Source organism: Geotrypetes seraphini, chromosome 5 (assembly GCF_902459505.1).
Source record: "Geotrypetes seraphini chromosome 5, aGeoSer1.1, whole genome shotgun sequence".
Classification (NCBI taxonomy): domain Eukaryota; kingdom Metazoa; phylum Chordata; class Amphibia; order Gymnophiona; family Dermophiidae; genus Geotrypetes; species Geotrypetes seraphini.
In genome coordinates this window covers 234,003,332-234,019,050 of record NC_047088.1, presented here as the reverse complement: position 1 = coordinate 234,019,050, position 15,719 = coordinate 234,003,332, and the positions used below count along the sequence as shown (strand labels likewise).

At 43.7% G+C, this 15,719-nt stretch overlaps 1 protein-coding gene across 7 annotated transcripts in view; it reads left to right on the top strand.

Moving 5' to 3' along the window:
- Positions 1-15,719, top strand: part of THSD7B (thrombospondin type 1 domain containing 7B) — a 924,116-nt gene that overhangs the window by 865,381 nt on the left and 43,016 nt on the right. For all 7 annotated transcript variants that reach the window (XM_033944565.1, XM_033944564.1, XM_033944562.1 and 4 more), the window contains 2 exons: positions 15,265-15,438; positions 15,590-15,685. In XM_033944565.1, coding sequence (XP_033800456.1) covers positions 15,265-15,438; positions 15,590-15,685 — 270 coding nt within the window. The remainder of the gene's footprint in view (positions 1-15,264; positions 15,439-15,589; positions 15,686-15,719) is intronic.

The window sequence follows — 15,719 nt, the reverse complement described above, 5'->3', positions numbered from 1 at the left end:
GATTACTACAATTGTGGCCATCAGTTGAAATTGAATTGTTTGTTCGGAGTGGAGTGGAGGAAAGTCATAATATGTAAGAAGGTAAGGAGCTAGGAGGGTTCGGAATTGTTTAAAGAATTCATTAGTAAAACCGTCTGGGCCAGGGGCTTTCCCAGCTGGTAAAGAAGATATCAGAGTTCAAATAAAAGAACTGTCTTCTCATTCAAATTGGTAACCAAACTTCAGGATTGCAACCGTCACGTTTGAAAGTCACTCAGAGGTATAGAGTTCTTCAAGAAGAGAGTTGCGCCCTCTAGTGATGAACCAAAGTATATTTTTCAGTCGTTGCAACTTTATTAGTTCTGGTTACGCTCCAAGTTTGATTACAAAAGTAAATAAATAAATAAATGTCTTTACAGTCTTTCAAACACTTGTATGAAAATACTTTGTTTTTTCTTATCTTTACAAATCTTTTCAAATGAACATCGCTCTGTGAGAAAATTGAGAGCAGTTTGATAATTCAGTTTATAACAGGTTCGGGGTCTCTACGTGGCCCCGTTTCGATTCCTTCTTCAGGAGACCCTATTGTATGTAAATTGAAAAACCTTTTCAATGCTGATAGAATGCTTCAAGTTTGCGATGTGGTAACATCTGAAATATAAAGTATATATAAACAGCCGGGTATGAGAGTAGAAATTTCACTATCCTCACTACGGCAAAAATTCTAAATAAATTATAAAGCTACTATAGGAAGCGAGGCACAACAATACATACCGTCAAAAGAACGCTGTCGGTGCTGTGAATTTAAACTGTCAGAGAAAACATAGCATCAGCTGTCTGGTTTAAAAGAGTACAGGGGGGAGGAGTTTATTACACGTCAGGATTAGAATTAGAACTGACGTGATTCCTAGAATGTTGGTGAATAAGTACATAGAGTGATGAGTTACTGTTTAGCATTAAAAAATACTATTTAGCATTAAAAAATACAGGGAAGATTTTAAATGTTTATTGTAAAGACAGTGAAATATGACTGTGTGTAGTCTAAAAGCCTTGTTCATAGGAAGAGCGATCCATTCCATATCACTATTTAGGCCATGAGGCTGCAATGTATTTAAAGTGAAAAATCCACTTTTTGTTCCTTGTCTCCAAAGTATATGGGCCTCAACATCTCCTCCTCTGGTTAAATTAATGACATTGAGCACTGAAAAATTTGAGATCTGTGATCGCATGTTGGTGTAGTAACCAGTGGCTGGACTAGGGGAGCCTCTTTTACTTCAGAGCGAATTCCTTACGTCAATATCAGATCTAAATATATTATACTCCTTTACAAGAAGATCCTACCCCACACATACGAGATGCCATTTCCACACTTCTAGTATACGCCGTAGAAGCAGGGACCATTACAGATAAAGAATTTCAGTTTCTTTCATGCAAACACCCTAGAATCCCTGTAATTTATTTTGTCCCTAAAATTCATAAATCTCTCCAAAATCCTCCAGGAAGACCCATAGTCTCTGGAATAGGCTCCATCATAGAACCTTTATCTACCATTATCGATATGTATTTAAAAGATAGAGTTCCTTTAGCTCCATCTTATGTTCGTGACTCCACCAACATGATTAATATTTTAGAACAATATCATGATGTACCTGCACACGCCATCCTTATTACGTTAGACATATCAGCATTATATACTAACATCCCACAAAATGCCGCAATGGAAATTATTAAAGAGGAATTATCAACATTGGATTTATCTCAACATAGAATAGATTTGTTATTAAAATTAGCATATATTGCATTAAGTATGAACTATTTTCAGTTTGACATGCAATATTATAAACAAATCAAAGGTACGGCTATGGGGGCTAAGATGGCTCCATCTGTGGCATGTTTGTATGTTTCCAAATTCGAAAAAACTTTTTTATACACATCCAGATATTGGAATAATTTTTTACTCTGGAAAAGGTACATCGATGATATCTTTGCAGTATGGATAGGTACACCTATTGAATTTCAAACTTTTCTAGAGTGGTTAAATTCCTGTGACAGTAATTTACAATTTACCATGAGTACTAATGTGAAACAGTTATCATTCTTAGATATACAGATTTGTTTACATCAAGGTAGTTTTTCTACTACCATCTTTCGTAAACCCACAGACAGAAATAACTTATTGGAATACAGCAGTTTTCACCCTAAACATTTAAGAAATAATATTCCCGTAGGACAGTTTTTACGACTCAGAAGACTCTGTACCACAGTTCAAGAGTATATCTGTAGGGCTAATGACATGAAAATGCGATTCATAAAAAGAGGGTATCCAACATCAGTTATCAAAAAAGCATATAAAAGAGGACTGTATGCGAATAGATCTTTATTGTTAAATCCCACCTCTAAAGAAGATGAGGACACTTTAGTATGTGTCCTCCCCTACTCAGTCAGAGCATTTGACATCAAAAGGATCATTAAGAAACACTGGGGTATTATGCAATACCACAAGACATTCCACCAAATACCCCGCTTTGCATTCTCCAAACAACGTAATCTCAAACAACAGCTGGTACAATCCCATTTTCTAAAACATCCAGTAGAACAAATGGCAGGGCAACATGTTCCATGTGGACACTGTAAAATGTGCCAATACAGTGTCACCTTAAAACACATGTCCATACACAATAGCTGTCTTAGCAAAATTAAAACCTCTGCCACAAATTGTGAGTCCAGACAAGTAGTGTATGTGATTCAATGCCCGTGCCATCTTTTATATGTAGGTTGTACCACTCGTTGCATCAAAATCAGGATTGGAGAACATATTAGTAGAATTCGCTCTGAAGTAAAAGAGGCTCCCCTAGTCCAGCACTGGTTACTACACCAACATGCGATCACAGATCTCAAATTTTCAGTGCTCAATGTCATTAATTTAACCAGAGGAGGAGATGTGGCCCATATACTTTGGAGACAAGAACAAAAGTGGATTTTCACTTTAAATACATTGCAGCCTCATGGCCTAAATAGTGATATGGAATGGATCGCTTTCCTATGAACAAGGCTTTTAGACTACACACAGTCATATTTCACTGTCTTTACAATAACATTTAAAATCTTCCCTGTATTTTTTAATGCTAAATAGTATTTTTTAATGCTAAACAGTAACTCATCACTCTATGTACTTATTCACCAACATTCTAGGAATCACGTCAGTTCTAATTCTAATCCTGACGTGTAATAAACTCCTCCCCCCTGTACTCTTTTAAACCAGACAGCTGATGCTATGTTTTCTCTGACAGTTTAAATTCACAGCACCGACAGCGTTCTTTTGACGGTATGTATTGTTGTGCCTCGCTTCCTATAGTAGCTTTATAATTTATTTAGAATTTTTGCCGTAGTGAGGATAGTGAAATTTCTACTCTCATACCCGGCTGTTTATATATACTTTATATTTCAGATGTTACCACATCGCAAACTTGAAGCATTCTATCAGCATTGAAAAGGTTTTTCAATTTACATACAATAGGGTCTCCTGAAGAAGGAATCGAAACGGGGCCACGTAGAGACCCCGAACCTGTTATAAACTGAATTATCAAACTGCTCTCAATTTTCTCACAGAGCGATGTTCATTTGAAAAGATTTGTAAAGATAAGAAAAAACAAAGTATTTTCATACAAGTGTTTGAAAGACTGTAAAGACATTTATTTATTTATTTACTTTTGTAATCAAACTTGGAGCGTAACCAGAACTAATAAAGTTGCAACGACTGAAAAATATACTTTGGTTCATCACTAGAGGGCGCAACTCTCTTCTTGAAGAACTCTATACCTCTGAGTGACTTTCAAACGTGACGGTTGCAATCCTGAAGTTTGGTTACCAATTTGAATGAGAAGACAGTTCTTTTATTTGAACTCTAATATTTTTCTGACTTCCACTAATATTTAACTATTAGTACCCCAGTGACATTATAAGGTAAAGAAGATATGGCAGTTTCAATTTCTGATATAGTTATAGGGGAATCTAGTTCCAATTTAACAGAGTCTGATATGATCGGATGAGTTAAGGAGGTAAGAAAGGAATCTATATCTGATTCAGAAGCAGCTAATTCGGATTGGTATAGAGAAGCATAAAAGTTTTCAAATTGAGAGGAAATTAAGGATCTGGTTTTGACTAAATGACCTGATGGATAGTTGTGATATGTAGTCTTTTAGATTTGGTTTTAAGGTATCTAGCTAAAGGCCGACCCATAAGGTTATCTCCCATGTAGTGACCAGAAGTGGAGATGAAGATATCACGTCGGGCTGTACATGAAACCAAAGTGTTGTATTCATATTTAAGATTTTGGATACGTTGGAAAGTAGCTGGGTCGTGTAAATGATTAGACATATGTTGTAATTCTAAGGCTTTAATAGAATTTTCTAAGTCTTTTTCCTTTCTTATAGACTGTTTCTTTTTCCAAGAAGCTATTTTAATCAATTCGCCTCTGAGGGTTGCTTTGTATGCTTCCCAGATAATTGAAGGACAGATTTCAGGATCTTTAGAGTTATTTTCAAAAAACTCCACAGTAAAAGAATTGATTCTTTCAACAATTTCCTCATCTAAGAGTAAGGTGTTATTCAGTCGCCAAGAAGGGGATTCTTTACGTGGGGCTGATATGGATATATATAAAGAAATGGCAGCGTGATCTGTAAGAGAAATTGGATGTATAATAGAATTGGTAAGATCTTGAATAAGAGAAGAGGACAAGAGAAAAAAATCAATTCTTGAGTACGTGTTATGTGGTGGTGAAAAATGTGTGTATTCTCTGCCTTTTGGGTAAAGCAAGCGCCAAGGATCCACAAGGGAGAAGGTATCATTTAAAGCATGAAGAGCTGTGAAAGACCTGGATTTGGAGGGTTTGCAAGAAGATGATCTATCAATATATAAGTCTTGAATTTGATTAAAATCACCTCCTAATATCATAGGGCAAGAATCAAATTCAATCAACGCCAGCTGTAGCTCTTTGAAGAAATCTGGGTGGTCTTGGACCGGGGCATATATATTAAGAAAAACAAAATTTACTGAGTGCACCGCAGCATATACTAGACACCATCTTCCATCCGTGTCTGTTTTAAAAGAATGAATTACCGGAGATAGTTTATCATTGAGAAATATTGAAACCCCATTTTTCTTTTGGTGGAGTTTGCAGGGGAGTATAAATGAGTGGAGAAATCCCTTTAGATTGGAATTTCCGAGGCATCAGCGGGCGGGAGGTGGGTTTCTTGCAAAATAAATACATCAGGGTGTTTATTGACACATAGTAAGCTATCTTTTTTCTTTAATGGGATGGTTCAAAACCATTCACATTAAAGGAAAGAACATGTAAATCAGCCATAGTCTATGATAGTACGAGTAATAAAGCAAAATATATATCCCTACTGTCTAGAAAAAATAACTGATGAAGCCGCGAGGCCAGGTAGAGACACTCTTGTCTAAGAAAGAGAAATAAAGAAAATCTGAGAATAAGAGAAGAGGAAACAGTAATGTCAGCATAATGTATGGTCAGAAAGGGAAATGGACCATACTATCATGCAAATTTAAAACAATTTAAGGGTGCTCTTGTGAGCACGGAGAAATTACACATATGTAACAACTAGCAAAATCCACACCCACTTAATAACAAAAAACATGAGATTAGTGTGCTTGACCTAGTAGAGCATACAACATAATATATGTATTTCATTGCATAGTCTCTAATAGAAATAGACAAATCAAACAGTGCAGATCAGTAATATTTGGAAGAAATCTAGGAATGTAGCCAGGATCTCAAGCTCAGTGAAGGGAATAGTGTGGTTATTGTATGTTGCTTTCATCTTCGTTGGGTACATCTTAATGAATACTGAAACATTAAAGAAATTTCTGCAGACTGGATTTAAAATTAGCTTATGCGAGAATTAACAGCATGTGGTGGAGTCTGAACCGTGGATTCTCCAGTCTCTATCACAGATAAAGAGTCTATAAATTGTTGTGCGGACGTTTTATCTGTGAAAGTATTCGGTTTCCCATCTCGCCAAATACGTAGAGATGCCGGATATATGAGTGCAAACCGTATTCCCCTGCGATGAAGTGTGGAGCAGAGCGGCGCCATCGCCTTACGGAGGGAGGATACATGTAAGGAGTAGTCATTGAATAATAATAATTTTTGACCTGCATATTCCAGCCGTCTAGATTTCCGAAAAGCCTGCATGATGAGATCCTTTTCTTTCCAATTAATGTATCTAGCTATCGCTGCTCGCGAGCGGTTGCTATCTTCCATACGCTGGCCCATGCGATGTGCTCGCTCACATATAAAACCATCCATTGGTGTCGTCAGGCCAAGTTGTTTTGGGGAGCCAAACCTGAAAAAATTGGTAGAGGTCTTGGCCAGCCCGAAGCTCAGGCAGCCCCACAACTCTTAAATTATTACAACGCTGACGGTTCTCCTGTTCATTCCAGCCGTCCAGTCAAATGTGCCACTGAGCTTGTAAAGTAGTCACATTCTCTCGGTCTTGTAATACTAGCGTCCTCACCATCTGACACCCTCTGTTCCAATGTTGTTATACGGCCAGCCTGTGTCTCAAAACGCGCATTAATACAGGTCCATAGCCAGCTGTAATTTTGTGAAGCCTATCTACTAAGGCTGCAGTGACTAGTTCGTGAAATTTCTTGGGCCCATTCACCCCAGTGTGTCAGGACAGGAGTCAGGATCCAGCAACCAACCGCCATTTTGAGAGCAGCGCAGGTAGTCTTGTGTTTCGGCGTTTTTTGCCGATTTAACCGGCATGCCAGGCACTTAATTGTGCATTCTAAACTTTAATACATGGACCTTCTATATGTCTCAAAATGAACTTAAGACTTTATAATGGCTATGAGCTTATTGAAGTGATAAAGGGAATTCTGAAGTTGTTCTAAAAAAATGACCTTTTTAAAAGTAAACATTCAATATTCTCTTCATTTTGTATTGTCATGTCCTAAATTTGCATAACAATATTCTTTTTTTTAAGGTGGAATCTTGTTGTTCTCATAAATATATGAAAAGTGTGCATTACTGCCACTTTTTTTTTTTTTTAATTAGAAGGATAGTGGAAGCTTTGTGGAGGCTTAGCACTGACCTTTGATTGACTGACTAGCTGGAAGCCTTGTGGAGAGAATACTTTCAGACCCCAGGGGTAGTGCTGGCATTCATTTTCTCTTTGGTTCTGTCATCTGGCTCTTAAATGTCATTGATTAATTTTGCTCTGGAAGAAAGTTGTCATTCAGCTTGTGAGTCAGGCTCATATGGGTGATAAAAAGCTGACATAAAAGTAATTTCAGTTGGTATATTTGCCAAAAGGAAGGTATGTGGAGTAGATGGCAAGGATAGGTGCGCAAAGAAAAGAATTGCATTTGATTGCTGCTTTGTGACATGCAAGTTAAATACGTAACTCATGCTCTCATCCTACTTAATATATTTCTTTTTTTTTTTTTTGACAATAGCAGTTGACCATCTAGGTCACTTAAGTCCATCACATATTTATTTATTTATTTAGGGGCCCTTTTGCGATGGCCGGCTCAATCATTGGACCAGGTGAGGCCCTGGCCCAGGGCGTCAGAATCCCTGGCCCCTTAGCTCACCGCCAGTGCTTCCCCTGGTCCAAAACTTTCTCCCCTTTCTCTCTCTGTTCAACATTTCCCCCTTCTCTCTCCACCCCCTAGTCCGGCATCGCTCCTTTACCTCTCCCCCCTCCCTCCTCCTTCCACCCGCAGCCTTCTAAACATTGCATTCCTTGTTAGTAACAACAGCGCACACAGTAGGCTGCTTTCGGCAAACCCTAGATCTTCTATCTACCATGTCCCACTTACAACTTATCAGTATTATTTGGTCAATCTTCATATTTGCAAGGGGGGGGTGTACATATGGGGTGAGCCTGGGAAAGACTCAAACTTATACCCGTAACTTCAAATATACTATGGGGTATTTTTACTAAACTGCGGTAAACACTAACATGTGCTTACCTCAGGATGAAACGGCACTACCATGGGTATGCGTTTATGCACCCCACGGTAGTTTGGGAATTGGTGCACACAACCCATGTACTAAAAAAACGGTTCATAGACAAAACCGCCGAAGACAAAGGTGCACGCCGACAACTGAGCGCAAGACGGATGCGCGCGCCGAAGAAAAAGAGTGTTTTTAAGGGGCTCCGACTGGGGGTTTTATGGGGAACCCCCCAATTTACTTAATACAGATCGCCGCGGTGTTGGGGGGGTTTGGGGGGGTTGTAACCACCCTCATTATACTGGAAACTTAACTGTTTCCCTATTTTTTAGGGAAAAAGTGAAGTTTTCAGTAAAATGTGGGGGGTTACAACTCCCCAAGGACCCCACAAAGTGGCGCGATCTGTATAAAGTAAAGTGGGGTGGTTCCCCCAACACCCCCCGTCGGAGCCCTTTAAAACAGTCATTTTCTTCGGCGCGCGCCTCCATGTTGCATTCAGTTGTCTGCACGTGCCTTTGTCCTGGCGCGCTTTTGACCTGACACCAAAAAAACCATGAAGGCAGATGAAGGCCAAATAGCCCATCCAGTCTCCCATCTGCAGCATCCACTACTCATATCTCCTCCCCTCCCACGTTTCCAAGAATTCAGACATCGTCTTTGTCTCCATCACCTCTACCAGGAGACTATTCCACACAATTACCGTATTTTCACGCAGATAATGCGCACACGGGTATAGCGCGCAGAAACCACGATTTTATGTACAAAAACTTTTGTATACCGCGCTCACGGGTATACCGCGCATGCAGCCCGACTGTCCTTTCGCCCGCCCCGACTCTCCTCTGGCCACCCTGACTCTCCTTTCGCCCTCCCCGACTCTCCGTGCGCTGTCCCGACTCTCCGTTCACCCGCCCTGACTTTCCGTGCACTGCCCCGACTCTCCGTGCGCTGTCCCGACTCTCCGTTCACCCGCCCTGACTTTCCGTGCACTGCCCCGCCTCTCCGTGCGCTGTCCCGACTCTCCTTTCGCCCGCCCTGCCCTGGTCCCAGCTCTGTAAGCATGCGTAATGGTCTGAATAGGCCCTGGAGCCTTAGGTCCCACCTGGGGGCGCGGCCTGAGGCACATGGTCGGGTTGGGCCCATGTGCCTCAGGCCGCGCCCCCAGGTGGGACCTAAGGCTCCAGGGCCTATTCTGATTGTCCCACGCGCCTTAGGCCCCACCAGTAGGCGGAGCTTTGGGACGGATGGGCCAATCCGGCCTCATTCCGTCGTTGGCTGCCTGCCGGACAGGCGGGTTTGGCTCCCGTCTGTCCGGCCAACTACCAAAGGTACGGGGAAGGGGGGTGGGGGTGTCGTGGGGGTCGGCCAGGGGGGTCGCGGGTCGGCTGGGGGGGCGGTCGGAGGTTTCTTGGGGGGGGGGGCGGTCGTTGGAGGGAGGGGGGTTTGCGTCGAGGGCAGGAGGGCCTGGGATCCCTCCTGCCTGTAATGTAGTGCGGGGTGGGGGTATGGGGTCGCCGTGGCCAGGAGGGTTTGGGCTCCCTCCTGGCCCGATATTGTCGGGGAGTTGGGGAGTCGGCCGGGCAAGAGGGCTTGGGCTCCCTCTTGCTCCGATCGTGGATGCGGGTGCGGGTGGGAGCGCGTGCGAGCGGTCGTTCGGGGTGGGGGTGCGAGCGGTCCTGCTGGGGGGGGTGAATTGGGCGTCGGGCGGGGTGAGAACTATGTAAAAAAAATTTTGTATACCGCGCTCACGCGTATAACGCGCGAGGGGTATGCGCGGTAGGTAAAAACGCGTATAACGCGCACGTTATATGTGTGAAAATACGGTACCACCCTTTCTGCAAAAAAAAGTATTTATTATTCAGCCTCTTGCCTCTTAACTTGAGCCTATGCCCTCTCACTCTGGATTTTCTTTTCAATTGAAAGAGACTCACCTCATGTGTATTTATGAAACATAGGTGCACGTATTTAAAAATCTCTATCATACCTCCCCTCTTCCATCTTTCCTCCAAAGTAGCATGAAGGCGTGTTTGGAAGTGAAGAATAGGCATGCCCAGTGATTAGCGCAAGAGCCTTTACCGTCTGGTAAATAGGTGGCCATGTGCTAATTGGGAAAATAGTGAATGGCTATTAATAAGAAAAATAGGAAATGTGGTAATTTAACAGCTGTATTAAAGTAGCCCTAGAGCAGGGATAGGCAATTCCAGTCCTCGAGAGCAGGAGCCAGGTCAGGTTTTCATGATCTGCACTGTGAATATGTATGAGATGGATTTGCAAGCACTGCCTCCTTGAGATGCAAATCTATCTCCTGCATATTTATTGTGGAGATCCTGAAAACCTGACCTGGCTCCGGCTCTTGAGGACCGGAATTGCCTACCCCTGCCCTAGCGCATGGGAAATCTCTATACAAATAATAGTGCAGACTGCATTCTAGTGCAGCATAGTAAAAGGCCTCGATAAGTTTTATGTGTTTCAACAACATTTAGGTATGACCATTCACATCAGCTCCGGGGTGGTTATAAGGCTTGCCTTCTGTAAACGGTGCTTAAAGTTAGTCACCTAGATTGGCAAGCCACTGCGGATCTAGAAGCCTAACTTATTTTTTTAATTGTCTTAATTGGTGCTGATAATTGAAAGCACCATTACAAATTTTTTTTTTTTTAACAAATTTTTTAAAAATAATAAATGAGCTGGTAAGCGCCTAACTTGGTGGGTGCCTACTACCTTGCAGTAAGTGTCTACAACAGGGAACCTACCAGTGCCGACGCAGAAAGTAGACATGGTTAGAGGTGGAGTTTGGGCACGGATTGACTTAGGCACTGGTATTTTATGCCAAGAAAACCCTGGCTTAATATACCGGTGGCTAATGTGTGCACACCTGCTGATGTCTAAGTCACCACTAGGTTCTATAAATACTACAAAGCAGGATACAATTAACCAAATTACCTATCTCAAAAAGTATTTAATACATCTTAAATAATAAAATGCTAGCCGTGCATGCGCACTTGCCTCGCGTGTTCCCTGATCCCTTTTCTGTCGGAATGTGGCAAGACTAGTGCACATGCGCGCCCTTCCCTGCTCTCCACCTCACAATACGGCCCTACCGGCCAAAGCCGCGGCAAGGCAGTGCGGAGCGGCGGCTGCCGGGAGGAGGCCGCAGCGGCTTGAGGCGAAACACGGTGCAGAGCGGCGGATGTCGGCCGCTAGCACCCCTTGCCCTCTCCGTCGCGGGCCAAGAAAGACGTGGCAGTGCGAGGCCTGGACGTCACCGCCCCAAGATGCGACGCCTGCGCGCTGCACAAAAAATAAAACGCTGCGTTTCGCCTGGCAGACGCCGTGCGATGCGACGCCTGCGCGCTGCACAAAAAATAAAACGCTGCATTTCGCCTGGGCAGACATGTTGGTGGTGGCGGCTGTGGAAGAGGGAATGGGAGCAGACACCAGCTCCCCGAGACCTGGCAGAGGCCCCACACACTACCCCAACTCTGCTGACCCTTGCCCCTGCCTGTCCCACAGGACACCCCTAGCAATCCTGGCCCACAATAGTCGGCCCAGACCCAATGAAGAGGAGACACTGGAACGCCAACAATGCAACAGGTACTCTGGATGGGGTGAAAAAGGTGGAAATAGGAAAGGTAAAAGGGGAAATGGGAATATTGGGTAGGTAAAAAGAAGGGAAAAGTGCTACTGATGGACAGGGGGAGCAGGGAAGGGGTACTGCTGGACAGAGGGGAGGTAAAAGGAAGGGAGAAGGGCTACTGCTGGACAGGGGGGAGAGGCAGAAAGAAAAGACAGAAAGAAAGACACACATACAGAAAGAGAGAAATAAATGCCTAAGTCTACACATCTATTCTAGCACCCGTTAATGTAACGGGCTAAAAAACTAGTATAATATAACTAGACAGGTTTTTTATTTAAATATACTGTATTTTTATTAAATAACGCAAATCTTAATTCTATATTACACATTAAACATAAATGAATCCATATTGCACTTTCAGTTACTAAAATCTGTATTATCCCACAATACAATGGAAGAAAACCCGGAGCTTGTACTCAGTCCATTCCCAAGTCTTTTCTGATGAAAATAAAGCTGTTCCACATCATAGTCTGTGTGCATTACTTCACTTCTCCAGTATTCTCCAATGTTCCCACAAGCATATATTGATTCTTAGACAAAGCCGTTATAATGCCTTCTCACTCCAATTCAGACTGTGTCCAGCCAGCCCGACGTAGCACCACGTGTCGCTATTACAGCATCTTCAGGAGCTGAAACTGTGGCAGGTTTTCAACTTCTTTACTGCTTCATTTCATTATAGATTAGCAACAGCATGGGTTCACAAGCCCACTCTCCCCCAGACAGGATACAAACAGTTCTGAGGGGAGAGTGAACCAGTACTAGCCTTAGTTCTAAAATATTTACTATTTTTTTCTGATTCTAGATCCTCTGTGTTCATTCCACGCTTTTTTGAACTCCGTCACCGTTTTTCTCTCCACCACCTTTCTCAGGAACGCATTCCAGGCATCCACCACCCTCTCCGTAAATAAGAATTCTTTAGCACTCTCCAGACCAGTAGAGGTTAATCTTTACGAATGGGTATATATCCAATCATGACCAGCAGGTGGAGACTGAAAACAAAACTGTGGGACAGTATATAATATACTCCCTTCTCTATTTACATCAGTCTTCTTTCAGTCTCCAGCAGGTGTTGAGTGATCTGTACCCATCTCCCTTGGTAGGGCTGTTGGAATTTGTTTAGGGGGTTTCTAGTCCCTGTTTTTGGCCGGACAGAGCTTGGGCGGGCCCTGTTTGGGGGTCCGTCCGACCTCGGGGTGTCAAACCCGGCGGGTCTCGAGCGGGGTCCCTCCCCCCACTTCCTCCACCTCCCCACATTTTTCTAGAGGAGCCTCAGCAGTAAGCCTTGCCCCCTAAATCAAGCAAGGCATATTGCTTCGAGAGCCTGTGGAGTCTGTTCTGTAAAAAAAAAAAAATCCTGAGGTAGTGCTGGTATGGAGGGTTGTTTCCCTTTAAGAAAAACTGTATTTTACTGTATTTTTTCATCTAACCTGCACTTTTTTATAGCTAGGTCGCGTATGGAGCAATTGTGCCCTTCTCCGGGGGAGTGGGACACAATTAGGTCCAGCCGCGAGACACTCGCGGCCGGACTGAACTCGGTAGTTTGGCCTGGTGATGTGGTAGAGCTCCGTCGGCAGCGGCTGCAGGCGCCCAGAGCTCCCCGCCGATGGTGCCTCGCGAGTTGGCTGGGAGCAGTGGGGAAGCCCAGTCTTCTCCAACCGCCCACGGAGGGATTCCCCGAAGGATTCCCTCTCAGCTGATTTTTTGACAGCTGATGCCGACTTGCCTGTTTTAGCGGCTGGGACTGTTCAGCCTTCTCAGCCGCTACAGGCCATGAAGGGAGCATTTTTGGCGGGAACTTCGCCATTTTCTCTGTCTGGCCCCTCCATTTTGTCTGCAACCTCAGGTGACCTTCCCCCTGTATTGCAAACACAGGGGCAGGTTTCAGCAAGGACCCCTGCTGGGGCAGGGAGTCCCTGGGGACCCCCAGGGGTTTTTTGCCCCCAATTTAATTTCTTTCTTTGTGCAGATAATTGGGGGTCCCACGTGCACCTGGGGGGTTTCGGGGGTGGTTTCCCTCCGCGCCCCCTATGGCTTTGCCTCCCTCTTTTCGTTTGGCATCCCCTCTTCCTCCTCCCTCATCTAAGCGCCCGCAGGGGGGGGGGGGGTTGGATTGCAAATTGGTGGTCGGAGGAGCGTGTTGGCATGATTGAGGACCTGGCCGCTTTGGCGGGCTTCCAGGATCAGATATGTTTTAGATGTCTCCTAAATTCCCCATTACTGTCAGTAAGCAAAAGCAATTATTCTAAATCCTTACCCCATAACGCTGCCTGATATGAAAAAAAAAAGATTTTGATGATGTTTTTTAAGTTTACATCCTCTAACAGGCGGAAAAACAAAATTAATCTTTAGTCTGTAGACTTTGGGGGCCGATATGCAGACCATGAGAGTTTAACCAGGCTGACTCCTGCAGTCAGCACTGAGCTTGAATATTCAGTGCCAGGCCATTTCCAGTGACCAGCATTGAATATCCAGTTTCCGCTATAAAATTAGCCAGCTAAGTCAATATTCAGGGCTGGCCAACTAGGTTTATAGTGGCCAAAGAAAGACTAGCTATTTTGACATGGTCTGATTTGACTATACATAGCTGGCTAGCACTTTAAATTTTATGGATAGCTGTCTAGCTGCTAGCCGCCTTCGCCCAGATTCTCTAAACGGCGCTGGTTTTTTAGGTGCCTAAGCACACTGAAAAATGTTGTTTAAATGCCGATTTTCATAGATTTTCAAGGCACCTACCAATGCCGAAAAAAATTCAGCACCGGAATTGCGCCTCCATAGGCTAACACTGGAAGTGGCATTAGGGGTGACGGGACTAAATTGCGCGAGACAACGGCGTGCCGACAACTGAGCGCCAACAACTGAGCGCAAGGTTGACGGCGCGCCGAAGAAAAGCACTATTTTAAAGGGCTCCGACAGGGGGTGTGGGGGGGACCCCCCACTTTACTTAACAGACATTACGCTGCCATTGTTGGGGGTTTGGGGGGTTGTAACCCCCCACATTATACTTAAAACTGAACTTTTTCCCTAAAAAACAGGCAAAAAGTTCGGTTTCAAGTATAACGAGGGGGGGTTACAACCCCCCAAACCCCCCACAACGCCAGCGCGATGTCTGTTAAGTAAAGTAGGGGGGTTCCCCACCAACACCCCCCATCGGAACCCTTTAAAATAGTGCTTTTCTTCGGCGCGCCGTCAACCTTGCGCTCAGTTGTCTGCGCTCAGTTGTCAGCGCGCCATTGTCTCGCGCGATTTTGTCTATGAACCGCATTAGGTGGCATAAAACGCCTATAGAGGTGTGATACACATCAAAGGTAGATGCCAGAAATGTAGGCGTGGAAAACTCTGGCTTACATTTTCTGGTGCCTACCTTTGCCGGCGGTGCGATTCTCTAACCGGAACTAGCACGTGATTGGCATGTGATCAGTAGCCGATTTTAATGCAGCTGTTGACAGTGGCACCGGTTAGAAAATCTGGCCCTAAGCACTAATATTCAGCAGCCATCTCGTATTGAATATTAGCGCTTACCCGGTTAAGTGCTATTTAACCGTCCAGGAGCTGATCCTGGTTGATTAAATAGCATTGAATATAAGCCTGATTGAGCCCTAAAAGATGATGTTCAAGTCGGTGTTTAGCTCTGTAATTACATGCCTCTTTTTAAATTGACCTCTAGGTGATTGCCACCTGACAGAGTGGTCCGTTTGGAGCGCCTGTGAATTGACTTGCATTGACGGAAGAAGTTTTGAAACTATTGGCCGCCAGTCTCGATCCAGAGCATTTATAATTCAGTCTATAGAAAACCAGGAGAGCTGTCCTGAACAGGTCTTGGAGACGCGTCCATGTATAGGTTTGAGTCCACTGTAGTGTTTTTCATTATTTTCTTTGGGATTTTTTTTTTTTTCTTTCTATTATTCACAGAGTGGTACATTTCAACAGTTTATCTGATGTGGGAACAATAGAATACAAAATGATATATTGCTTTTTGTATTCAATTGTAGGTGGAAAATGCTATCGCTATGAATGGAAGGCAAGTCTTTGGAGCGATAATGAACGCAATGTTTGGTGTCAACGTTCAGATGGTATAAATGTAACAGGTATAATCATCAGCTTCTCCAAAAAAAATAAATA